Source organism: Miniopterus natalensis, chromosome 12, assembly GCF_054644295.1.
Source record: "Miniopterus natalensis isolate mMinNat1 chromosome 12, mMinNat1.hap1, whole genome shotgun sequence".
Lineage (NCBI taxonomy): Eukaryota > Metazoa > Chordata > Mammalia > Chiroptera > Miniopteridae > Miniopterus > Miniopterus natalensis.
This window is the reverse complement of record NC_142092.1, coordinates 14,059,234-14,087,021: the sequence shown is the minus strand read 5'-3', so window position 1 is coordinate 14,087,021 and position 27,788 is coordinate 14,059,234. Positions and strand designations below refer to the sequence as shown.

The following is a 27,788-nucleotide window of genomic DNA, read 5'->3' as shown; positions in this document are numbered from 1 at the left end:
AACTAGTGAAAACTACCCCCTACCCCATTATAACTATCAAAGTGGAGAGTAACCAACACCAGTAGTTTTTACAAGAAATTGATCTGTAGAAAGCAAAAAATTTGCCCTGAATTTCCCCCAGCTATGTCAGGTACTCATGATATTAAATATTCAGGCTTCAGGTCTAAGTACTTGGGATACTTTGGCATTCCTCTAAAGATTGGGGTCCCTAACTCATGAGGAGTATTGATTTTGTTTTGTATTATCACTCATTCATTTGGCAAATATGTGTTGACTGTAACTGTGTCAGGCATTGTGTTGGTGTTGAGAATACAAGGATAACAGGATGAGCCACCGTCCCTTAGGTAATCCCCAGATACAGCAGGTACATGCATATACATGCATAGATAAACAGATACTGCAATATGACAATAGACGGGTGAAAAGTGTGGTTCAGCTAGTTTCCCCTGGTGAAATCTGTGTTTCCACTACACTCATGGAGAGTCCGAATGGCAAGGACACAAGTTATAATAATTTCTTAGATGAATTCTCTCCAGGCTGATACAGTATCGTGCACCGTGGTGCTCAGAGTCACGTAAATGGGCAGATTTTCCAGCAATATCAGAAACATCAGGTGTTGATGTATGGTAAAAAGCTTAAAGCTTTTAAAAGATGACTCAGCATAGACTAGAATTTAAATTTCACCTGAACTTTTAAGATAAAGCAAAAGACTTTGAGTACATTTTGATTTTCAAGTTGTGTCTTCCTCAGATTGCTAGGAGCACATGTTTACTCTCTTCTGCTCTTAGGAGGAGTTCAGTGAAGATGTTTTAGAATCACTGCTAATATCTAAAGTCATTCTAAGAAACCTGAGTTTGGTCAGTCATCCCACTTAAATGGTACAGTCATCCCATTTAAAGGTGTTTTCCCCCAGGATGACCTCCCTGATGTTTAGGCATTTGAAGGCATTTGTCCATTTCTCATGACTGTAGCGAGTCTCCCCAGGAAAAACAGAAGCCTAGGAATAGTCAATGCTTAAGGGCTGTGTAGTAAAAATCACGCTGGTTATGTTTATAGGATTTCTTTTCAGTATAAATTCTCTCCCAGACAAAAGATTCCTCACAAGCATTAAGTTTACAGGATTTCTCTCTGTGTGTCATGAATATGTGGTTTCCTAAAATACAAAACCATGAGGCTTCTGAAGAAGAGAACAGAGCATAATTGCATACTTGTTGCTTATCAACAAACTCCTCTCCCGACTTCTCCATCCCCAAGAGATCCCCCCAATCATTCCCTTGAGCTTTATTCTCTCCTTCCCAGGATTTGCTGTGAAGCTGGGAAGGGTCTACAGGTAGGTACAGGGCCAGAGTCATAGTTTAATGGGACAGGAAGCCTATTTTCATCTCCAGTGTTTGCCCCTCATTAGTCTTCACCATGTGCAAATAGCCTGCGGTCAGGCTCTTAAGAAGTCACTAATTGTGCAGAATCGGCTTCCCTTTATATATTAAGGCGTGCCAATATTAGCATTTAGACATACTGTAGCTCTATCTGGTAAGTGGAAGCCTGAAGGAAAAGGTCTGTGTTGACAGTCTTCCTGATTATTTTGAGAAAATACTGATAACCAAGAATTCTTGCCAAAGAAATTACAAGGTTACGTTGGCTATGGGCACAGGTCCAAGCTTAACCATCAGGAAACTAACATTCAGGGACAAAGAAACTCAGAAGAAAAATGAAAAGTTCTGACCACAAAAGGTCACCACCATCCCTACCCTGGATTTTCTTTGTATCAGAAGGCATCCTTGGACCTAATTGACTACCTAAATTCACCAAGCGTTAGAGAGAAGTAGCCAGGACATGTGAATCTGGAAGTATTTTACCATCACTGTCCTTTAGGTTTGCGTCTCTTGTTTCACTTTTTATGTTTTCTGCCTGAAAAATTGGTGGATGCTGCTAGCTTCTGCTTCCCTTTTTAGCCACATTCCTTCTCCACATACTCTAGACCAAAGGTTCTCAAACTCTGGCTTGTAGCCGAGCCATCTGAAAGATGTGTTAAGCACCGATTGCTAGACCAACACCAGTTTCTCACCAGGAGGTCAGGGTGGGAGCCTGAGATTTGCATGCCTAATGGATTCTCAGGTAATGAGATACTGCTGATGAAGGATCACACTTTGAAAACCACTGCTCTGGTCTCTAACCACACCTGCACCTCCCGAGCACTCCATGCTTGCCCCTTGGCCTCCCCTTCACCTGGAATACACTCCGCAGGCCTTTCTTTGCCACTTGGGTGGTTCTGCAGTTTCAGCTCACATGCCACCTCCTCTGGGAAGTCTTCCTTTATGCCCTCTTCCATCCCCAAGGCAGGATTAGACACTTTTTGTCTTTGTTTCTGTCATTTCCTGTTAACGTATCTGTTTCCCACATTCAACTATTAGCTTTTAAAGAGCAAAGGTTGCATTTTACTTATATCCATTCCCTAGTGGCCACTAAAATGCGTGACATGTAGCAGGTCTGCTGTCAATGTGCTTTACTCACCACGGCCTTGTTTCCCTTGACGAAAGGATGCGAGGCGCAGAAGTGGGGACCTGAATGTAACCGCGCCTGCACCGCTTGTCTGAACAACGGTGTCTGCCACGAAGATACTGGAGAGTGCATTTGCCCTCCTGGGTTCATGGGGAGAACATGCGAGAAGGGTAAGTCGAGAGTACTTGATGAGTAAGCTGTGGATTGAAAACGATGTCACTGGCTCTAGAATTTCATATCTGGACAGAGTTGGGAATGGAAGTTAAATGGTTTCTGCTGGGCATACGGTACCTTTGTGTGAATTACAGAAAACTGCCCTTTCCTAAAGGCTCTTTATTGTCAGCGACTGGAAAGTTGCGATGCGTAAACGAACCTACAGTGTCTGTGATGTGAACGTCACCCCTGGGCCTGCGCCCTACACGCCTGCATCGCTGCGGGTTGTGGCCCTGATGCCCTCTCTGTGGAGTTTCGTTGTTTGTAAGATGTGTGTTCGCCCTGCCCAGGCCACAGCCGAGACTGGATTATTTTCCAGGTTCAGTGGTCTAGGAGAGGCCCTTTCAAAGAAGGATTTATACATTTCAAAGGGCTGCATGTTTGATTCTGGATCGCTTTTTTCTCCCCCAAAAGCTTGCGAACGGCACGCATTTGGCAGGACTTGTAAGGAGAGGTGCAGCGGACCAGAGGGATGTAAGGCCTACGTGTTCTGCCTCCCAGACCCCTACGGGTGTTCCTGCGCCACTGGCTGGAGGAGCCTGCAGTGCGACGAAGGTATGCGCCGGCCGGCCGGCAGGACAAGCTCTAGCAGGTCCTCCAGGGAAGCCCGGCTCCTTGGAGACCACAGCACGGGACACACTCGGACTTCTCCGTCAGCTACCTGTCCGTGGCTGAGCCACAGGGCTTGAAAGCGCAGATGACTTCACCAAGAGTTAATGATGCTTTCACATGAACACTCTGGGCCTCATGGAAAGTGCTTCTTGGGGGATCTTATTAAAACACAGAGTCTAATTTCATGGCTGGCCTGGGGCCGGAGGTTCTGCCTTTCTAACAAGCTCCCACATGGCACCGATGCTCTTGGTTTTCAGGCCACACTTTAAGTTGGAAGGCCATCGATTTATTTTTTCAGTGCCTGATAAATATCAGCACTTTCAGGTCAGGTCCAGACAGGATTTGGTATTTGGAAACTGAGAAAGTTGGGATCTTATTTTCTGTGGACCTTACTCAGACAGTCGTAACTTTACCTACTCTAAGATTCCCTCTGCCCTTTCTAAAATATACTTTCCCATCTAATGAGGCTCAAAGGTATGTATTTCACATGTACTTCCCCAGTATGTGTTTCACATATACTGTGACACAGCAGCTTAATGTGAACCTGCAGCCAAACATGCCAGATATTTTCTAATAAATATTAGTGGAGTGAATTAGCCAGCAGTCAAAGGGTATTATTCAGTATTTACCTCACAAAGTCAGCTTTTGCACATCTGACACCATTGGGAGCTATGATGGGGTCCCCAGCAACCCAAAAACAATGTCCTAGGGCAGAGCAGTTCAGTAAAAATATAAGCAGGACACATCTGTAATTGAATTTTTTCTAGTAGCCACATTAAAAAAATAAAATAGGTGAAATTAATTTTAATATTTAACCCAATATATCAAATATTTCAACTAGTAATCAATAGAAAAAATATTAATGAGATATTTTGCATTCCTTTTTTCACACTAAGTCTTTGAAATCTCAATTTGGACGAGCTATGTTTTCAGTGCTCAGTCGCCATACATGGCTAGTGGCTACCGTACTGGACAGGACAGCCTTAGGGGCTTGAAATAAGAGGGCAACGAGGAGAGTTACACAAAAGCCAGAGGCAGCTACTACAGAAACTCACTGTGTTCCCTCTAAACGTGTGTCTGCCCCCAGGGAACACCGAGGGAGCCACAGCAGGGGAGGAGTCCTACCTAGTCTCAGAGGTGTGCACCTTAAAGGAAAAGGTGCCCCCAGGCGGGGGCAGATCCAGTCCCCTTTAGAAAAAGAATGTTATAAAATCACATGTAGATTTTTTAAAAACATGTGCATATGTGAACACTGCTAGGGCCCCGGAAGGCATGCATGCATGTTAGGAGTCTAGAATATAAGCATCATTAGCTTTATAGTGAATTTGTCTCTAGATCCAGTTTATAAGAATACATGTATTTTTAAATCCTCACTTGAGAATATTTCTTCTATCACTTTTCAGAGAGAGTGGAAAGGAGAGAGAGAGAGAGAAACATTGATGTGAGAGAGACACATAGATTGGCTGCCTCCTGCAACCAAGGTACATGCCCTTGGCCATAATCGAACCCAGGACCCCTCAGTCCATGGGCTGACACTCCAGCCACTGAGCCAAACCAGCCAGGGCTCTAAGAGTACATTTATTAACTCATCTCAGTTCATGAGGGGCTCAAGAAGTCACTAAGATTTTATGAATCGGAAATTTCTCCTGTTCTCCCAGACTCCTCCCTAGGAACTCCAATTACTTATGTGCTAGACCCTTTGATATTGTCCCTTAGGTCCCTGCGACTCTAATCATTCCTTTCTAATTTTTCCCCTCTGTTTTTCCCTGATGTCTGTTGATCTACCTTAAAATTCATTGACTCTTCTGTTATCGCCACTCTGCTGCTAAGTCCATGTAGTGATATTTTTAAATTTCAGTTGTCCAGTTCTAGAATGCTCTTTTGGTTATTTATATTGAATTTATTGGAGTAACATTGGTTAACAAAATCGTATAGGTTTCAGGTGTACAAATCCATAATACATCTGTATAATCATCTGTATATTGTATTGTATATCCCCCATCCCAAGTCAAGTCTACTTTTGTCACCGTTCATCCCCCTTATAATCTCTTCTGCCTCCCCCCACTCCCCTTTCCCTCTGTCAATCGCCATACTGTTCTCTGTGTCTATGAGTTGTTTTAATTTTTATTTTGCTTAATCCCTTCACCTTTTTCACCCAGACTCCCAACCTCTTTTCCCTCGAAAAGCTCAGTCTGGTTTCTGTATCTATGAGTCTGTTCCTGTTTTGTCTGTCTATTTATTTTGTTCCCAACCATTAGACTGAAAAATTAAAAATGGGAAGCACACCATCTTCCAAATTTTAATTCCCCTTTAGAATCTGCCTGGTTCCCACCCCTGCTCTTCAGTGCTTCCAGGTAGTTGTTTTTTGAAATATAGTTGTTATTTATAAGAAGGTTGACCTGGTAAGAGCTTGTTCAACTCTTGTAGAAGCAGAATTTCCCCACCCTTTAAGTTTCTGGTGGTTCAGATAAATGACAGATAAATCACACACTACTTTCAATGCGTCAGCGAGGCCGATTGGAGAGAGATGCAATGGCCAGCTGCAGCCTGCGTCTCTCCCGCCTCCTGTCTCAGCTCTGGTTTTGATGTCTCTGTCTGCAGCATGCCAGCCTGGGCACTACGGGCCGGACTGTAAGCTGAGGTGCAGGTGCACCAACGGGGAGATCTGTGATCGGTTCCAGGGATGCCTCTGCTCTCCGGAACGCCAAGGGCTCCGGTGTGAGAAAGAAGGTAAAGCAAGGTAACACTGTAGTCAGGGCCATGTTCGGCGCGTCTGAGCAAAGCTTTGCTGGCATCGTTCTAGCCCCTAGAGCCCGAGGTTCTCAAACCAGTTCTGTTTCCATCTAGGAACTTGGAAGACAATATCCCAAGTTTTAAAGGACAGCTTTCTGATTCTTTCCTATGGACCCTTATACTGGTTCATTTCCTTTTTTACTAGAAATAAGCCATGTGCTCTTTATAGCACATTGAGTGATCACTGGCCAGCTGACAAGTCGGCCTACCTCTTCTGCTCCCTTCTCTAGGACAGGCCTTTCACCTTAGATATGCACAGCAGGGGAAAACTACTTTGGAAGTATTTAGACAAAGGATATTTTTTAAAAATAGATATGAAAAAATAGAAAAGATTACCCTCAAAATGAAATGTTAAAGATTCTAGTTCAGAAATCACCATAGAGCAGAGGTCAGCAAACACTGACCCACAGACCGTAGCTAGTCCACTATTTTTTTTAAACATCTTTATTGAGATATAATTTTTACAGCTTGAAGCTTATTCCTTTAAAGTATACAATTCGATGATTTTTAGTATATTTAGAAGTTGTGCAGCCGTTGCCATAATGTAATTTTAGCGTATTTCCATCATACCATGAGAAATCTTGGGCTTGTTAGCAGTAACTCCCACTCTGCCCTCCTCCAGCCTCTGCTGACTATTGCCTTACTTTCTGTCTGGGCAAATTTGCTTACTCTTGACAGTTTATATACTTCAAATGAGATCATACAATATGTGGTCTTCTGTGGACTCCTTTCGCTTATCATACTATGGGGTTTTGTGGGTTTTTTTGTTAATCTTTACCATTGCTTTTTCAGAGAGAGTGGAAGGGAGGGAGGGAGAGAGAGAGAAACACTGATGTGAGAGACACATTGATCGGTCGCCTCCCTTACTTGCCTGACCGAGGGCAGGAGGGAATCAAACCTGCGACCCTTTGGTGACGAGGCTGAAGTTCTAACCACTGACCCACACCAGCTAGGGCCCTCGTATTGTTTTTGAGGTTTATCTATATTGTAGCATATATCAGTACTTCATTCCTTTTTAATTGTCTCACCATCTGTTGTCATAAAGAAAATGTTGTTGGAACACAGCCACGCCCGTTTGTTTACAATATATCGCGTATGGCTGCTTTTACACAAGTTGAATAGCTACCACAGGGAACTTACAGCTTGCAAAGCTGAAAATACTATTTAGTACTTTTCAGGAAAATTTGCTAATCTCCGCCCCAGAATATACTTTTTGAAATTAAAAGAAGCATATTTTCAAAATTTAACCGTAATACACATATATTACTTTTTCAATCAAATAAATAGAAATGTTATAGAAAGAAACACACACCTAGTGAAATCTACACTCAGAGTGGACATATATACCCTTTACTCTGAGTTTTAAAAATTAGAACAAATATGGGGGAAATACCGACAGTTGTAAAGGCTTTAGCTTGTCAGCTCTATACTTTCTCTTCGTTGCCCAGCGTTTGGACATTGTTACAGGGCAGAAACCTAGGAGTGTCTAGGAAGGGAAGGGGATGCTTTGGGGCTACCAGAGGAATGGATTGAAAATGGACAAATAACAAGCCTTAGGGTTTGCATTTTCTGCATCACTCCTTCCTTTCTCTTCTAAGGCTAATGATGCAGTATGAGAAATCGCACACCTAGATCCAGACCCTGAGCTTCAGAGAGCAGCCCCCTCTTTCCCTAACTAACACCATCCACCCTCCACCTGCACACCCACCTCCACCTCCATCGGACTGCAGCAAATGCAAGGGGACAGTGAAGGGAAGGAATGGTTCCAAAGTGTCAAGGCATTTTTAAAAATTCCTACATGAATAACTACTTAAACTGAATAGTTTAATAAGTTTTCTAACCACAATCTCTCTACGTCTACAGATATACCAAAGACTTGCCTTTGTAGTCCTAGACCCTTCTCTCAGGACTGTTTCACTGTAGGCCTGAGAAATAGGATATCAATATAAACTCTCACTATTGACGTGTTTACATGACCCCACATCCTCCCGCCACCCATGTGGAGCAGCATGTGACTACTGCTCCTGAGGCACCTCCATTTCCTAGTAAAGAGTGTGTCCAACTGTCTTCAACCATGTCTCACATTTAGTTACAAGTGGCCTAAGGTTCTCTAAGATCCTATAGATCAGGATAAAATTGTTATGTTTCAGGATTATTCATTGTCTACTCTGCAGATATTACACAAGGAATCCTGATATCTTTCTTGCAACCAGAGGCATTTTTTTCTTCTTTCAATATTAGAAGCAACATTTTTGATTTGGCTGTTGACTCTAAATGGATTTTTTGGGGGGTGTTATATACTGCTTTACTTCTTGGGTATATATCTGTGTATTATTAATCATCGGCACTTGCAGACTTCCCAGTCAATGAAGCATCTCTCATATATCAAAACCAACAATCATGGTGGTGATCAGCAGCATCTTGGGGTGGTTCATTGAATGGAAGAACTAGTTTTTGTTTTTGCTTTGTTCTTGTAAAAATTCTCTTAAAAAACAAGGAAAAAGCTGAAATATATTTTCTTTCATTGGAGATGTGGCCCCAATGAACATTTTAGTATTGAGATTGTATATCCCAGGGCCACTGAGGTAGGCTCAGCATTATGATGAACAGTGTGGACTCTGGATTCACAAAGATCTGACCTTGAACCTGGGCTCTGAGCCTCCCTCTCATCATCTATAAAATGGCGACCATAATAGGACCCACCTCACAAGTTTATTATGTGATGATAAAACGATATAATATTTGGAAAGTTCTTTCCCAGGCATGACCTGCTAAATGGTAGCTACTTTTATTATTACTCTTACTAATGTATTAAAGATTAGATTTCAAGCACTGTTTTCTTCATTCAGGCAGGCCAAGGATGACCCCAAAGATAGAGGATTTGCCAGATGACATAGAAGTCAATAGTGGTAAATTTAACCCCATCTGCAAAGCATCTGGCTGGCCGCTACCTGCAAATGAAGAAATGACCCTGGTGAAGCCGGATGGGACAGTGCTGCATGTAAGAGTTATTATCTGCCCTCCTGACACCACTAGCTGCTTTCTGTGCAGTAATCACCCCGCCTAAGGCTGGGTTCCACTTAGGCCTTGCACCCTCCTAGGGTAGGGTGTTGTTAGCTTTCACTCCAGGTAAACCTGTTCCCACATCTGCAGTTCAGAAACCATCATCCACAGGCTCCCTGAGGTCTGAATGAACTTCTCGGGTCTCCTACCCTTCTCTCTGCCTTCATTGCTGCTGCTCACCACTGGTGAAAGCTCTATCACAACAGTTTTTCCTTGCTGGAAAGGACCAACGTATTTTTTCAATACATTTCCCTTTACTCTCTCCCAACATCCCAAATTTCTCTGTATCACAAATGATCCTCAGAAAGTTTGTGTATTTTCTTATCTATAGATTTTAAAACAGTTATCTTTTATGTCTCTCAAAGATGACTGCACATCAACTTGACAGGAAGGCAGATCCCAGTGACCTCTTGGGGACAGGATATGGCTAGTTCGTGTGTGGCCCTGGGCAATTACCAATGTCCATTACCAATGTCCACACGTCACATGTTCCTGATTCCTCTCAAACAACCCAATAGTTAGTAGAAGCCAATTGACAGCTTCCAAAATCTTGTTGGCCTTTCCACAAGTTAATGGAAGCCACAGCTACCATCTAGTAGCTGTGGAAGGCCAACCACACTAGATCCATTTTCTTACTTAACATTACCTGTCCCCTTTTTGCAGAAGTGGGAACTGGCTGGGTGAAGTTAAGTAACTGAGGAACTGGGCATAAGTGGCAGAGCTGGTATGTGAACTCATGCATGTGTGTTTAGAGCCCTGGCTCCTTGCATAACACCACACTTGACAGCCCCTTGAACCCCTTAGAAAGCCATTGTATCCTCTCACCCAGCCATCTCTGTATTAGACCAGAAAGAGCAAATGTTACCAGAAGCAGTTTAAAAGGAATTGGACTCCTTGCTTGTAACTATTTACCTCAGACGCCCAAACACACAAATACAACAGCAGGATCTGTGAGGGCGTCAATCCAATATAAACTCTCAGGGCTACCACAATAGCTTTGGAAACAAGCCAATGATTATACAAGCATTGCATTGAACTTCTTAATCTCTCCTAGAAAACTTCTTATTAAACAATGAGATGGGGTCAGTGTTATGAACCTTTGTGTTTACACCTCCCTGGAAGCTTTTATTTTTTTGTATTTGACCTTTCCAGCCAAAAGACTTTAACCATACGGGTCATCTGTCAGTGGCCACCTTCACCATCCAGTGGATCCTGCCCCCTGACTCAGGAGTCTGGGTCTGCAGCGTGAACACGGTGGCTGGGATGGTGGAAAAGCCTTTCAACATTTCTGTGAAAGGTAAGCTCCATTTTCCAGAGGAAGAGCTTGTATCCTTGATGTGCTTTGTTTATGTTTCGCTGGGTGCTGCTTCCAGATAGAAATGTTATCTGACCACTAAAATGTCTTTTGGATATTTTCCAGGATACTAAGCCTTTAAAATTTTTTTCTGTGCATGGAAATGGAAAGGAAGGATTAAGTATATGACCTGTGGAGTCACATAGCCTTGGGTTTGACTTTTGTCCCTAATGGCTAGTTTGTGTGTGGCCCTGGGCAAATGAATTTAACCTCTCCGAGCCTTTCTTTATTTGTGAATGAAGCTTAGTTTCTCTACCTCTCAGGGTTATCGCCAAGATTTATTAGGTACATACAACACTTGGAATTGTGTCTGGTACAAAATGTCCGGTCATGTTTGTATTTCATAAAAAGTTTCATTATTGTTGTGACTTCAACATTGTGACTTCCTATTCATTATTTTAGAGAATTATTTGGGAATTTTTTGAGGATTATGCTATATAATTAACATGAATAATTTTTTCCACGTATTCAGTGTTGTGTTTCTCCTGCTACAAATTTGTATTTCAGAATTCAAATTAATCTTTGTGGGTGTATGTACATTTGTAGCTTGAAAAGAAGAAATAAAGTGAAAGTAAACCCAAGTTAGCTTGGCAGGTGTACATGGATACAACAAGGAGTTTTAAATTTGGAAGTTACTTATTAATCCATTTGGACAAAAACACCTAACAGCTCTTGGTATATATCCTTGGAAAGGCAGTGAGCTAACTGCCTCACCACATACTCTGTCTTATTTAATCTTTATAAGAAACTCAATAGATATTGTTGTTCCCACTTCACCAGTCAGGAAATGGGTTCAGAAGGTTTAGTTTCCTTGTCTAAGGTAGTACATCTGCTAAGCAACAAATCTGAACTTTGAATCTGGGTCTCCTGACTCCAAACCCGGCACCATTTTGCTTTCTGAGCCTCTTGTATTACAAATGAGGAAGCAAGATGACCGAGGTTGACTTCTAGTTGACCCACTTCATTACTTGACTAGGAATCTTTGGGAGAACTGAGAGGTATTTTCTATAAATGAAATGAATATAAATACCTAGAACATAATCTTATTTTTAAAAGGTCAATCACAACAATAACATAAGTAGAGCCTCATAGATTTGGATACTCTGCCATGAGAATCCATGTAAACCTCAGAATCCTTAATATTTTCAGAGTGCTCTCTTCAGAAACTGATCGAAGAAAATGTGTATCCAGACTTGCCTGACTTAACACTGGCAGAGTTGCCTGCAGTCAGGGCCTACTGCTCCATTAGGCTTCTTCCTAGCTTTATTATCCTGAACTTAGGCAACTTACTGCACAGCCTTTATTTACTCAGTCAGCAAAATTTGCTAAAGGACTATGATGTTCTAGGCTTGGGTATATAGCAATGAGCAATACAAGAAAAAAAGCTCTCCCATCATGGAGCTTCCATTCCCACAGGGAGATATAAACAATGAACGAGTATTAAGTAAAATGTCTAGCTTGCTGAGATGCTAAGTGCCATGGAGACGGCTAAAGCAGAAATGAGGGTAGAGAATGCTGGGGCAGGGCTGGAGGGGTAACATTTAAAATGGGGTCGTCAGGTTTCCCTGAGAAGACGATACTGAGCAGAGGCTTGAAGGTCATTTTTACAGATGGTGAGTCAAAACATTAAGACCGAGAGGTAAAGTAAAGTTGTTGAACATTGTAATGTCCTCTGAAATCTAAAAGAGTCCACATTATGTAATATACACTCTTGTGGAGAAAACATCCCAACCATTGTGCATTTCTAAGGAGGCCAGGCTAAGGGAGCTACAGAGCTCACTGGAAATTCAGTTGACAGTTACTCAGCACCTGGTGAACACACCTACATGGTCTTTGACTTAATGGAGTTCAGAGTCTACTGCAGTGTTTTACAACCTTTTTTATCACTATCTATTAAGGAGTCCTCTTAGAAATTTTATTCCAAAATTCTACTCCCATCACCGTAAAATATTAACATCACAGATGTACTGTATATGTTTATGTACTGTGGCTTTTTGGAAAGGCCACAAACCATTGTAATAGTTAACATTTTTTTACCCTCCAAGAACCAATTTTCACCTTTTTGGCGGGGTGCTATTATCCCCACTGAGAATACGGTCTTTGAGATGGGAGACTATTCTGGGTTATCCAGATGGATCCACTCTAATCACATGTGTCCTTAAAAGCAAAGAACCTTTCCTGGTTCTAGACAGAAAGATATGTTACAGTGGAAGAAAGGTCACAGAGATGCAGCTTGTTGACTTTGCAGATGGAGGAAGGGGCCAGGAGCCGAGGAATGCAGGTAGTTTCTAGACGCTGGAAAGAACAAGGAAACATTCTTCTGTTGTATAGCCTCCAGAAAGGAACACAGCCCTGCTAACACCTTGATGTTGGCCCAGTGAGACCCATGTCTGACTTCTGACCTTCAGAACTGTAAGACAATGATTTTGTGTTGTTTTCAGCAACACCCTGTGCCCCCCTCTGAGAGAGAGAGAGAGAGAGAGAGAGAGAGAATACATAGTGTAGTGGGAAAACTGATATCAAAAAAATTACACTAAATCACAAAGAGTAAGTTGAAAATCACAATGAAGCAACAGTATGAATTCTGTGAAAGCCTAACTGAGGCTCTAGAATAGCCCTTGTGAGTGAGAGGTGAGTGATGGGTAAGAGTTAACTAGAGAATTGTGGGAGGTGGAGCATTCCTTCCCGGAGAACATATACAATGAACCTGAGATGAAGAGGAACTTGGTGCATGGTTAGTTGGATGAACTGGAAGTTGGTCAGTGGAACTGGAGGGTATTGGATAAGGGGGAAGAAGAGGCTGGAGAGGAGGCAGGGGCTCACTCATGGAAGGCCTGGCAGGTCATGGTATAAATTTTAGATTTTATTCTAAACATAATGGGAATCCATTGAAAGGTCTTGAGCAGAGAAATGCTCCTATTTTAAGGGAGCACTTTGACTGTAGCTAATGGGTTGGAGAGACACGAGCTGAGTGGGGAGATCACAGAGCAGGTGACTACTTTGAATCTGAGCAGAGAGCTCCAAGAGGGTGCTGTTGGAAATGTAAAAGCGCTCACCTCCTCCCCCACCTAAGATCAACGATCAAACCCCAAATCCAAGAACTAATCTGATTGCTGAAATTTTGTTTAGTTCTTCCAAAGCCCTTGAATGCCCCACACGTGATTGACACTGGACATAACTTTGCTGTCATCAACATCAGCTCTGAGCCTTACTTTGGGGATGGACCAATCAAATCCAAGAAGCTTCTCTACAAACCTGTCAATCATTATGAAGCTTGGCGGCACATTGACGGTAAGGCTGGGACAGGAGAAGCTCGGGCTGGAGATGTGGCACCAGAAAGGAAAGTTTTCCCCACATATAGAAATCCCTTTCCTTGTCTTAACTCTTCCTGGTGGTGGTGTCTGTAGCAGAGGGTCTCATTTCAGAGCATTCAAGATAGAGAGTGGGGGCCCTCTGAGTTCTGGAAGTCGGGGTGTGCTTTGGAGCACAGAACAGACTGTACCAGGAGTGGCTGTCTGTATCAATATTTCTTTTTCAGGCTTCTCTGGCTCTCTAATCCTGTTTTTAGTTACTCTGTCTTGGTTGGTCATGGTGGAAGATACATGTTTATGCCATAAATATGATAACAGGAAATTCCAGGGTCTGCTGGAAAGACAGAGAGACCTGATCTGCTTAAATTCGAGGGGCGATTGTTGCTGCTATATTGAGTTGTTTGTTCTCCTTTCTCACTTGAATCTTGCCCTGTCCTGCAGGCCCCTAACCCACAGAGATTCTGAGAGGAATGTGGGCCTGAAAAGTTTACACTGTGGCCAACGGGAATGGAGTACAGGGAGGAGGGGTGTGGCAAAGACTACATGCTCCTCCCTCAACCTCCTGAAAGAAAAAATAATTCCACAAAATGTGATAAGCTGTCAAAAGTTCATAAAAAGTTTAATGAATTAATTTGTTAAATTTATTTTGGAACACAAGTTAGAGTTCTGTTTGTTGCATGATGATGTATAATCATAATTTTTTAAAAAATGCACATTATCTATTGACAATGCTGCTTGAATTGTGCCATCCCGTAGAGAGATCTGCCATATGCTTCTGTAGCAACACACATCCCTCCACCAAGACTCTCCTCTCACTGTGCCTGTGAGTTTCTGGAAAGGGCAAGGAAGTTAAAGAGAGAGAGAAGAAAAGGAGGGGTTTTGGCTTAATAATGCTAGCCGATCTGGGTATGTTGAATAAAGCCATGGTATTATTACTGAGCTCTTCACATTCTATTGTAGACTCGGCTGAAATTCAAAATCCCAGCGACTTAAGGCTGATTTGTGGGATTGCTGCTTCTAACATCAATGGCTAGGTCTTATTAAAAACGCAGCTTTTTAAAAAATATGCTGGTAATAATTCATAGTCTCTTTTTACAAGTAGACATCCACAAAATGGCCTTCCAAGGACTCTTAAACACAGCCTACTTTTTCCTTGCTCACTGGGAATTTATCGCCTGGGGAGGCAAATGTCTACCTTTGCAGGGCCTGTGGGGAAGGAGGCTGGATAGAGCCAACAGCTGAGAAAAGCAGCCTGTACCATTTGCCAATGGGACCCGTGTACTCCAGGACCCTCCCTCTGTAATGTTCTGATGACTACAAATCCAATATTCTGTCATTGTGAGCAAACCCTCTTAATACCTTGCTTGCAATCACTATATGTGCTTGAAAACAGTCGAAATTAAGTTACTTCATATTATTCTAAATTGAGATCCCCCCCCCCATCAGATTGGTATTCCATATGGTTGAGGATTTGTGTGATTTTATGATTTTACTCTACAAATGAAAAGACTAGAGCGGAAATGATTAGTGGCACAGAGACACTTATATTAATGTACCTGGAGACTTCCTTTGAAAACCTTATTTGTCTTATATTAGGAATGGTGAGGCCCTGAAGGAGGAATTGCCTCTCTGTCTCACTAAGACATTGTATTTTTAAAAACCAGACATTAGTTCCCATCACAATAACAACATTCCAGTTTAGAGAATGTAAAAGAATGTCAACCTAAGTTTCCTGGACTTTCCCTCTTCTCAGTGACAAATGAGATCGTTACACTCAACTATTTGGAGCCTCGAACAGAATACGAGCTCTGCGTGCAGCTGGTCCGGCGTGGAGAGGGCGGGGAAGGGCATCCTGGCCCCGTGAGACGGTTCACAACAACTTCTATCGGTCAGTTGGAGCAAACAGCATTTATTCACGAGCCGGGTGGGAGGGGGAGGAAGGGGAAAGAGGAAGGAAGACCAGGAAGGGTGGTGGTGGGTGAGTGGGTGGGTGGGGATGGAGGTGGAAGGAGTTCGCTTTTGAATGGGTGGGAAAGTGACAGGAAGGGTAGCAACTTGGAGCCAAACGTTCCTTTATTTGGGCTGCACGCTGCTCTGTCTCCCTGGGGGAGGGGGTCGGTGGCAATCCAGGGACAGAGGAGGAAGCAGATGAACCTTCAGGAAGCAGAGACATCCCTCAGGAGTTGGGAGTTACTTAGCAGCAACTGTGCTGAGCCTTGGCTGCCGGGTCTTACCCACAGTTTCCTGTTTCCATCTTAGGGCCCAGGCCAGGCTCTTGCCACATACATCAGAAATCCCAGTTTATTTATTTTTAAAAATAATTTTTTAGTTTTTCAAAGTAATTCATGCACATAGTTAAAACATCAAATAAAATGAAAGGCTTTTATCTAAAGACCAGCAGCCCCTGCTCCACCCTCCAGCTCCTAGTCCTGCTTCCTATAGGCCACCACTTTTATCTCCTTAGGCTATTTCTTATAGTCTATACCTCCATGTTTCTAAGTTGACGGTTCTTAAACATCAGTGCTCAGCAGAATAACCTGGAGGGTTTGCTAGAACAGATTTCTGGGCCCCACCCTAGAGTTTCTGATTCCACAGGTTTGGGATAGGGAGTGGGGCTCAAGAATTTGCACTTCGAGAAAGTTTGTAAGTGGTGCTGGTCCTGGGTCCACACGCTCTAAGTAATTCATATAGCAATATTTCTCTTGATTTTTTGAGAGAGAGGGAGGAAGGGAAGAGAGAGAAACATGTTCCATTTAGTTATGCATTCATTGGTTGATTTCTGGTATGTGTCCTGACCAAGGATCCAACCGCAACGTTGGCATATTGGGAGGAGGCTCTACCCAGCAGAGCTACCCAGCCAGGGTGTAATATTTCTTGACTAATCAATGTTAGTCACTATCTATTGGCCTTATGTTGTGTTAATTGAAGACTCCTTGAATTTGTGAGGTTTCCTTGAGGCTAATGGGGCTCCAGCTTTCTGCTACCCAGGTGTCTTCCTCTGAAATACCCGATTGAGCCCGTAAAGCTTCTTTTCTAGTGTTTACTGTGTATAACTGCCTGTGACTATCTCCTGGTCAGTGCTTATGGTTTCAAGTTCACATATGTTTAATTCATGTGAACTTAAAGGGTAAGAATTATCACCTTCCCCATTTGACAGAGTGAAAAGTAGCGTCTCGCAGTGGTTAATAACTTGCCCATGGTGATGTACCTGATGCGTTACCACATTGGGTATTCAGACTTAATATTTTTTGTTTCTCCAATTATTATTATTGTTTTTACCCAGGAGCCCAAAAGCACCATTTCTTTATTCCACTTGATCAGTTTTCCTATTTTTTAGTCCATTTACTAAAGGCAGAGGGATATGAGTGATTTAGTGAGAAACTAGGAAGGACACCTAGTTGTCCTGCAGGGCTGAGCAGCCCTAACATAGACCCCCACTCCCACCTCCCCCACCTCATTTCCGCGTAACCAGCAGCATCTGAAAGAACCCAATAGGACTCAAGAGCTACTCTGGTGCTTGTAGGAGCGTTGCACAAGTGAGAAATGGTTTCCTGGGAGCCCACCAGGTAGTAAACACAAAAAAACCCACACCAGAAACTCTATGTAAGTTAGATGACAAAGGGATCTCTGTGACTATAACCAAAGAGCTCCCTGGCACATGGTCAGGTTGACGCCGCAGAACTCAGCACTCGGAGCATGTCCCAGCAGGATGTATTCAGAGGTCTCTTGGAATATTTCATAGTTTCCAAGGGTAGACGGGAAGGGACTTCTTGATGTTTGTTTTTTCATTTATCTGGCAGTTGCACTACTTATAATTGTGTTGGTGGAGTGGTGGAGGCCATGGAGGCCAGGAGGATATTCTGAACATGGTACAAAGAGGGCAGGTAGGGAGGGGTGAAGGGTAAGACATGCTCCTGAAGGAAAGAGAAAAGGGAAGTGGCCATTTATGGAGTTAGTCCTGTGTGCCAGGCATGGGCTTAGAAGGTTTGCATGTGTGGCTCCAAACATCAAGTTTCTGTCCGCTTAGGGATTATAGGCCTGTCTAACCACTCTGGGTGGCTTATTTTTGAACTTAAATTTTCAAGGTGAGCAAAAGGAATTGACATCACCTCTCTCTGTTTGCAAAGGTTGTAGAGAAAGGACCCGTGAAAGCGTTAGCATGGTGCCGGGCAAACTGCAGGTTCACTTGCTGGTTCTCCCTAGTCTAAGGGCAGCCAGAGCTGGCGGTGAGAGCCACTTTCCCGGTGCAGGGAAACAGCCCCTCCCTCTTCTAGTCCACAGGGCAGTGTTTCTCAACCTTTTTATTTTTTAGTTATCGCCCCTAAGGAGATTTTAGATATATTTGTCCTTAGGAAAAATATTAATTTATTATTATTAAGTGAAAACACACAGATTCCTCTTCTGTCCACTGACACAAAATAAGAAATTTTAGGCAGGAAGGGAGAGAGGGAGGGAAGGAGGTCATGATGATAGAGCATGTAACGCATTCTAAGCATTTTCACATCTATTATCTCATTTATTCCTCCTGAGTCTGGAAGATGTGTATTTTCATTTCGTGTTACATGTGAACTTGGAGAGGTTGTAAATTTTCCCAAGGTCACAGATTGAAGTGGCATGCTCTTGTCTCTCTGATTTCAAAACCCATATTGCTTCCATTCTGTTACTCTCTGGTAGCCCAGGCTCTTGTGGGCAATTGTGGCCCACAAAAAAAGGGAGCGCAGACCTTCATGTGATCAGAGCAGGGCTAGGCCTGGCCCTGCCACCACAGCTGTTAGCATGTCTGAAATTCTCCTTGTTAAGAATTGCTTTAAAATGTGTTACTCAGAATGGTAAGAGAAACACTCACCTACAAACCCATAAACTTGGCAAAGCCTCTGTTTTAATTTTTATCAGTTTCCTTCCTATCTCTCACCAGTTGTAGACATGACTTTTACCAAGTTGCAATGAGACTTTTTTGCTCACATATTATAAATATTTTTATTGGGTTTTCATACGTTTCCCAATTATCTATTTTTAAAAAGCCATTGGATGGCTATATCATAATTTATTATAGCATTTCCCTATTTTGAGCATTTAGGTTTCTTCCAATATTTTGCTATTATAAATAATGTTATAATGAACATCTTCATGCACATAAGTTTTCTCTTCCTTTGGATTCTTTCTTTTTTAAAAAAATTATTGATTTTAGAGAGAGAGAGGAAGGGGAGAGAGAGAGAAGCATCGATTTATTGTTCCATTTATTTATGCATTCATTGGTTGATTCTTATATGTGCCCTGACCAGAGATCAGACCTGCAACCTTGGCATATTGGGACGACGCTATAAGCAACTGAGCTGTGTGGCCAGGGCTGAATTATTTCTTTAGGGTAAATCCCTGGGAGTCAGATTATAGGCTCAAAGTATGTGTAATTTCTAGGGCTCTTGAAAAATATTCCTAATTATACTCCAAAGGGGTTAAATTCTTGTTACAATGATCCAAACTACTATTTGAATTTTTTTCAAGGTTTACTATTCTGGTAGGAAAAAGTATTGCAAGGCTCCTAGCTTGTGTTTATTTGATAGTTTGTGAAATTGCAGTATATTATTCTAGGAGCCAAGGTTATTCTGTAAAGCTGCCCTTTCGGGCTGTTTGTTACCTTCACCCTGTATAAAAACAATGATCTTTGTGGTTTTTCCCTAGGTCTCCCTCCTCCAAAAGGTCTCAGTCTCCTACCCAAAAGTCAGACCACTCTAAATTTGACCTGGCAACCAATATTTCCAAAATCAGAAGATGACTTTTATGTTGAAGTTGAAAGGAGGTCTGTGCAACTGAATGGTGATCAGCAAAATATTAAAGTACCAGGCAACTTGACATCTGTGCTACTTAACAATCTACACCCCAGGGAACAGTATATAGTTCGAGCCAGAGTCAATACCAAGGCCCAGGGGGAATGGAGTGAAGACGTCACCGCTTGGACCCTTAGCGACAGTAAGTGACTCCTGTTGCCTCAGTCTTTCCTGAATGACTTTGGCTACTCATTTGAACTTAGACCATCACTTCCAGACTGTTTCTGAGGAATCATAAAAGGCAGTTAGTTGGGAATGGAGGCTAACCAGTGCCCTGCAACATATAAGATAGTTCCATGTAAATGGATTTGCAATAATTCAAGAAGGTCTGTGCTAAAATTTACCTCTCCTTGGTATGGAGTGATTTAGTAAATAAATTAATAACATGAATAAGATTTTTCTAAAGCTCATTTAATTTTTGACAGTTTTCAGGATTATCATGTATCTACATGTATACAGATGCTGATTAATTATAGATGGGTCTTTCTTAATCTTAAAAGTTAAATAACTTTGCTTGAAAAATATTATTAACTGACAATTCTTGGAGCTACAATATATATTTGAGAGTAAGAATACGACTTTTCTTTCAAAATATTCTGCAATTTAGGCTTTTCTTAATTTCAGATTGGTCATTTAAAATTAGTTGCAACTTCTTGGGTTTCTTTGTGGTATCAAAAGTTTTCTCATCATTAAGCAGAGTTCTATTTTAATTCACAGCTGTAGGACCGTGTCTGCATTTGGAGACTTTGGAAAGGTTAGATGTTTCTTGGCCACACTAGCAATGACTTAAATCAGGATCATGAGGTCACTTGCACACCCCCAAATTCAGAGGCTCTCCTCTGCCTCTAGGAATTGACGTCCTCAGTAACAGGTGTGGCACCTGGCTCAGTGTTTCTCCAGCCACTCTCTTCTTGTGCCAGTGGTGTGGACATCTCAACTGTTTTGTTGTTGTTTAATTCTCAAGAGAGGATATTTTTCCCATTGCTTTTCACAGAGAGTGGAAGGGCAGGGGTAGAGGGGGGGAGAGAGAGAGACACTGATGTGAGAGAGACACATCAATTGGTTGCCTCCTGCACAAGCCCCAGCCAGGGCCAGGGATTGAACCTGGAACTGAGGTACATGCCCTTGACCGGAATCAAACCCAAGACCCTTCAATCCACAGGCCAATACTCTAACCACTCAGCAGGCCAGCTAGGACTCAACTGTTTTTTTTCAATGTTTAGGGATTCTTCATAATTTTTTACAATTCTGTGAAATTTAAAAATTACAAGAAGTACAGCAAATGATACAACAAATATTCACATTCCTACCACCCTGAATTAACAACTGCTAATATTTTGTCATATTTACTTTCAGCTTTTTTACTGATTTGTGGAAATAATAACACAAGACATATATACCAAAATCCTTTCTGACCACCATTGCTACTCTAATTCTGTTTTCCTCTCCCCAGAGACAACCAAAATTATGAGTTTGTCAGGTATCTTTCCATTCAATGCTGTATAATTTTAATACATTATATATCCATAGTTTACATACACATACATATTATTCTTTATCTTGCTTTTTTGAATAAATGTCATTTTTATCTATCCATGTTAATTTGCTTATATCTGACATATGCTTTTTTAACTTCTGCATAATTGTTATGAATATATCATCTTATTTATCCCTTCCTTTTTTGCTAGAAATTTCGACTTTCGTTTCTTTTCTTTACTACAGTATCACAAACAAAAATCCAGTGGCCATCCTTGTACGTGGCTCCTTGAGCATAGGTGGGAGAGCTTCTCTGGGGAGCATGTCCAGAGAGGAGCCGCTGGCTGTTTCGCTCTGCGGTGACTGCTCTGTGTGTGCCACGCCCAGGAGTGCACGAGCGTTCGCTTTGCCCTATGCCCATCTCCAGAGTCTTTAACTATATCTGTATTGCTTGATATTGTCAGACCTTTTTATTTTTGTTAATCTGAAAAGTCAAAAACAATTCCTCACTGTTAATTTCAGTTTTCATTTCCTTGATAACTAGCAAGGTTAAGCATCATTTCTTGGGCATTTTGGGGGGACGTTTAGATTTCCTCTTGTTTGATATATTTGCTGATATACTTTTCCCATTGGCTTGGTTGTCGTCTTCTACTGATTTTTTAAAATTGTTTATATAATTTGGATACTAATATTATTATGTGCACTGCAAATATATCCTCCTAATCTCTTTATTTTCACCTTGTTTGTGGTGTTTTTTACTCTATGCACAGTTTACGTGCAATCAGACCTGTTTAAATTTGCCTTTGTGATTTGTACTTTTTATGTCCCTACCCCAAGGTCATACATATATTCTCTATATTTTTCCCAGGACTTGTAGTGTTTTGTTTTTTGCATATTTAGGTCTTTAAGAGGATATAGGGATGTTATTTTGAGGTATAGTGTAAGCATTTTAATCTTTTAATTTCAGTCTTATTGGTTCACATATGGCAAGCCAATGGTCCCCGTGACATACATTGAATAGTCCCACTAGTGACCTGTGATGCCTTCTGCATTTTACGCCGAGTTCTCATGTTGGTTTTGCTTCTGTTTCTGGGCACTCTGTTCTCTTCCCCTGACTTGTGGGCTTGTTCCTGTACCATTTCCAACCTGTTTAAATTGCTATAGATTTATTAAATGTTTTGATAACTGTAGGGTAAGTCATTATTTTCTTTTTCAAAGTTGTCTTAGATGTTCATTCACTAGTCTATATAAATTTTTACCCTCATTAGAATGACATACCATCAAATCGCAGCACATTGATCATATTTATAAAATTAAATAAAAACTAGTTAGTAATCACTGAAAGAAGACTTACCTTGTGCGGAATTTGATGAAGGGGGTGGGATTATGCTGGTGGTGATGGTAGAGAGCTGAGGTTGGCAGGGTGGGAGCCGGTCCCTACATGGTCAGGAGATTGGGGCAAGGAGGGTGTGGATGAAAACATTTCAGTCTTAACTGGTATAGTAATTAATATTCTATGTTATCATTGGCTGATGTTGCATATAGACTGTTCAGGAGTCAAATTAATGCTTCTAGTTTAAAGTTTATGTTGGTGACCACCCCAGCAATTCCATCTGGACCAAGTGTGAGGGAGTGAAATGAATTAGATTTGGCATATGGCCCCAAACATATGTAAAAAATAATAGTGTAATGTGTTCTTATATATGTATATGTAGAGTATCTCATTTGACACTTAGAGTGACATTAGGAGGAAATTAGAATAGGAATTATCATCACATTCAACAGACAGGGAACCTGAGACTCAGAGGAGGGAAAGTAACTTGGTCAGACTTATACAGCTAGTAACTCATGGCATCAGGATTCTAATTAACATTTCAGTTTTATATTTTGTTTATTTTTGCTAAACCATGCTACTCATTTGTCTCTTTGGATGGGGAACCAACTGCTTCAAAGCAAGGTCAGTTATTGGAGAATTTCCTTCATCAACTGTTCTAAATTGTTTACAATCTGATTAGCACTTCCTAAAGTGTTTTGTTTTATTTTCAATTAGAGTTGACGTTAAATATTATATTAGTTTCAGGTGTATTGCATAGTGGTCTCCCCAATAAGTCTAGTAGTCATCTGACACCATACATAGTTATTACAATATTATTCACTAACTACCAATTTGTACTTCTTAATCCCTTCACCTTTTTCACCCAGTCCCCCAAACCCCTTCTCATCTGGTAACCATCAGTTTGTTCTCTGTGTCTATGAGTCTGTTTCTGTTTTGTTTGTTCATTTATTTTGTTCTTTAGATTCCACTTATAAGTGAAATCATATGGTATTTGTCCTAAAGTGTTTTAGAATCTACTTTAGAGCCACCTGGGGAATCTACTAAAATGTAGATTATTGGACTCAGACTCACTGAATCTAAATCAGAGGTCCACTCAGCGAGCCCAAGACTTTTATCTGGCATCAAATGAATAATTTGGTACATGCCAATTTATATATGACGTTTAATTGGCACCAAAATTATATTCATTATTATTCTGGCAGTTGTGCAATTTTTTTAAGCACAACTATACAAATACAAATACTAAATATGTTTATAGTAACCTGAAAATGTTAATATTCTTAATACTCTGTAATCCCTTGTGGGAAAGAAGTTTTTTTTATATTTTTGCAAATATTTACAAAAAGCTTGGTACTGGATGCAAAGGGAGTTAAGACATATTGTTAATTAATTGTGATTTTGGATAATTTACCCCCTATTAGACATAGAGTATGACAGTCAGATTTGGAAGGCTCAAAATCTACTACCTAATCCTCATAGGTTGCAACAGTTACCTAAGGAGTACGATATGGGGAATCAACATCAGGGAAAAGAGGACAATTAGCATGAAGAAAAATCCCTGAGAATACCAAATAGAAAGAATATACATTAAGACATTGAAGGTTCTAATTTGCTTATAAGCCGTAACTTGGAGTGAAATGGCCTGGGTCTATTACTTGCTTACTGGAACCAGTACAGGTCCCTTCTGTTTTGAAGTCTCAGTTTTCTCATCACTAAAATTGGGATAATTAAAGCCTCAGCATTGGCTACCTGCCTGCCTGCCTACGGAAGCACCTTGTAAACAGCCTCACAAATGGAAGGTACAGTTAATATCAAGGCCAAGACCTGGGAGTCATTCTTTCCTGAGTCAAAGGGTTTTAGGCTTTATAGAGTCACGAAGTTCCCTTCTGGCCTGTCTCTGAAAGAAATTGAAGTGAGAGTGCAGGAATAATTCTGTGCATGTTGTCTTCACATCTGGAAAACCTCGAATATCTCTCTCTCCTCCTACCTATAACCCTAATGGAATATAATCTCTCTTTTCCCCAAATCTCTGTCAGTTTGTTTACAAAGCGCTTAACACATTTTCTTATGTATGCACTCACTTGCTGCCGCTCCATAAAAGCATTTAGGGCAAGGATAGGTCACGTGGGACAGTGGCTAATTATAGACTATGGCATCAGATTGCCAGGAATTCAATCCTATTTCTTCTACTTAATAGCTATGTGACCTTGGCCAAGTCACTAGACCTCTCTGAGCCTCAACACTTATGGTGAGAATGTTATGAAGAGCCCGGCTAGGCGTGGCTCAGCAGTTGAGCATCAACTTAGGATCCAGGCGATTGGAGTTCAATTCCCAGTCAGGGCACATGCCCTGGCTGTGGGTTCGATCCCTGGTCAGGGGCGTGCAGGAGGCAGCCGATCAACAACGACTCTCTCATCATTGATGTTTCTCTCTCTCCCTCTCCCTTCCTCTCTCTGAAATCAATAAAGATATTTAAAAATATATATATTATGAAGATAAAATGAGTCACTATGTGGAAGGGCCTATATAAATGTCAGCTCTCATAATCTTTCTCTTCTCCCCAGAATCAAGAACAGTATAATACAGGTTTTTGGAGTAACAGAATTTCTAAGGCCTTAACTTAGGGTAAAGATGACAAACATGTGATATATGTTGTTACTTTCCCGTCCTGCGTTACTCCATCAGGTCTGCTACCAATTGCTGGGAATTACCATCTGAGAAAACACCTCTTAGCCACTCTCGGTTTATGAACTGACGTTAACTCTCTCTCAAAAGCATAGTAACCTACGAGATGACAGATATCTTAAGTGAAATATTATTGCGTGTGTGTTTTTAATTCTAGTCCTCCCTCCTCAACCTGAAAACATCAGGATTTCCAACATCACAGACTCTTCGGCCGTGATTTCCTGGACAATCTTGGACGGCTATTCTATTTCTTCTGTCATCATCCGCTACAAGGTTTGGGGCAAGAATGAAGACCAGCACATTGACGTGAAGATCAAGAATGTCACTGTCACCCGCTATCAGCTCAAGGGCCTAGAGCCCCAAACCGCTTACCAGGTGGACATTTTTGCAGAGAACAACATAGGGTCAAGCAACCCAACCCTTTCTTATGAGCTGACGACTCTCTCCAAGTCTCAAGGTTGGTAGAGCGGACAAGATCTAGAATTATTTCTGGAGAGTATCAGAAAAGCCCCACAAATATCTTATGTCTTAAGATATTTTCCTCACATTTCTGTCATGGGACATAATTCATTTGTCCTAACAGGCTTCACCATCTCTAAATAGGTCCTTAAAATGAAAACGCCCCTGGGAAAGACCCTGTCACTCCATTGTCTGCTATTAAGCCTTAGCCTGAATTCGCCTGTCAGCATTCCCCGCCCAGGAATATGAATTGGAGTCTGCAGAGGAAAAAGAGCATGGAACCTGCTTAGTGGAGGCAGATCTGTGCGGTGCTTCAGGGGAGGCTCCACGAACCACTCCATCTTTCTCAAAATGAACCCCTCTTTCAGCCTGGGTGACACTATGCTAACCTGAGTTTTCTTCTACTTTTTGGATCCAGGCTATTATGTCTACACATCTGCCACTAACCCCTATCCCAGAGAGAGTAAGCTCTGAGATCGAGATCCCTCAGCGTGCCAGGCACGCCCTGCCCGGGGTGTGTGCCGGATAAAACCTGTTGGATGTAACTGGGAACTGGGGGGGGGGGGGGGGCTGGAGGAAGGGTGGAGCCTGCAGCACGTGGACCACCTTCCCTTTGCAGCTGCTCTGAAGTGGCACCTCCTAGGCCTCTGCGTTTGCGACATGCGCAAGGGAATCGAGATAGAGGGGAGGGTGATTTCTGAGCATTTGTAATTGGAGCTAGAGTTTGTTTTTGCAAAAAATCTTATAGCACTAAAAACTTCTTGCTTCTCTTCAAGGTTACTGAGGGCTTAAGAAATAAAATCAAACACTCTCTGTTTCCAGCGCTGATTCTTTGGAACATTTTTGAAATGTCCAAGGAATGATGAGTCTGCCAACTACAGAGAACCATAGTTGTCCCGCCACATCCTTAAGAAATGCATCATTTTATAGTCCCTTGTGTTTTGGTGAAATGTATACAAGCTATACATAAAATACAAGCAGAATTAAGCAAGGCATAACATAACACCCCTCTCTATTCCGATCCAGACATTTCTTCAAGCACACGTGCATAGAGGTAGAAGGAAAGATATATGGGCACAAAAGAATCTTGTAAGAAGACGGGGCCCTGCTCTTCATAAAATGCAGTGAATTGAATTTTACTTGAATTTAAATAAGGGACAGAACTGGAAGGATTAGACCTTAGTTTTTAATGGTTTATTCTGATTTGAGCCCTAAGTTTTATAGTTTCTCCTTCCACTCTTTCTTTCCTCTTTCCTTTCTACTCCCATTGGTATCCTCAGGTTTTCTCCACCCACTTTTTAAAACAAAACAAAACAGAACAAAATATCTTATTACGGACTCTAAGCTCTTAGCATCACAGCTTTTCTGAGTGGGGAAAATGTACAGGGAGGTTCAGCCCCCTTCCCAGCATCACACATCCAGTTAGGCTTTCTCACTGCTATTGGACAACGTCCATCGGCTTGGCCTCTACTTGGAAGTAAAAGCTGAACAAATGACAACCATGAATGACTGCATCGCCATTTAAAAAACACTTTTGCTTATTTTGAAAGGATCTTAAAACAACCCCATGAGTCAGACTCATCTCCATTGAGCTTCAGAAAATAAATGAGTAGCCCCAGGTCACACAGCAATTGGGTGGCAGGGCCGGGGCGTCCGTGACGTTCTCATTGGCCGCTCTCTGAACTAACCCACCGCTTCTCCTGTGTCCCCGGCAGTGCCAGCAGAGCTCGGCGGCGGGCGGATGCTGCTCATCGCCATCCTGGGCTCGGCGGGAATGACCTGCCTGACTGTGCTGCTGGCCTTTCTGATCATGCTGCAGCTGAAGAGGGCGAACATCCAGAGGAGAATGGCCCAGGCCTTCCAAAACGTGCGTGTCTCCTCTTCCCACTGGCGATGAGTGCAGGTCCACACGCGCGGGGCCTGCGCTGTCCAGCTGGGCGCCGGGCAGCTTTCTTGTAAACGCGTCCCTTAGGCGAGTCTCACCTTCTCTCTGGCTCCCATTATTAAGTGGGAGATAATAGCATGACGATTGGGTTTCCTGTCCAAAATGGAACAATTCTGAGAGTGAAAAAGTTGCTCTTAATAATTATGCAGGATCCCGGGCCTAAAACAGGACTGTTGCCCTTCCAAAATGAGATGTATGTCATCCTGGTGATGAGTCA

The 27,788-nt window shown here is 42.0% G+C and overlaps 1 protein-coding gene across 1 annotated transcript in view; it reads left to right on the top strand.

The window, feature by feature from the left end:
- Nucleotides 1-27,788, top strand: part of TEK (TEK receptor tyrosine kinase) — a 93,685-nt gene that overhangs the window by 49,470 nt on the left and 16,427 nt on the right. The window contains exons 5-14 of the mRNA XM_016220517.2: nt 2,538-2,669; nt 3,127-3,267; nt 5,926-6,054; nt 8,967-9,118; nt 10,333-10,477; nt 13,664-13,825; nt 15,599-15,733; nt 19,525-19,812; nt 25,325-25,624; nt 27,342-27,493. Coding sequence (XP_016076003.2) covers nt 2,538-2,669; nt 3,127-3,267; nt 5,926-6,054; nt 8,967-9,118; nt 10,333-10,477; nt 13,664-13,825; nt 15,599-15,733; nt 19,525-19,812; nt 25,325-25,624; nt 27,342-27,493 — 1,736 coding nt within the window. The remainder of the gene's footprint in view (nt 1-2,537; nt 2,670-3,126; nt 3,268-5,925; nt 6,055-8,966; nt 9,119-10,332; nt 10,478-13,663; nt 13,826-15,598; nt 15,734-19,524; nt 19,813-25,324; nt 25,625-27,341; nt 27,494-27,788) is intronic.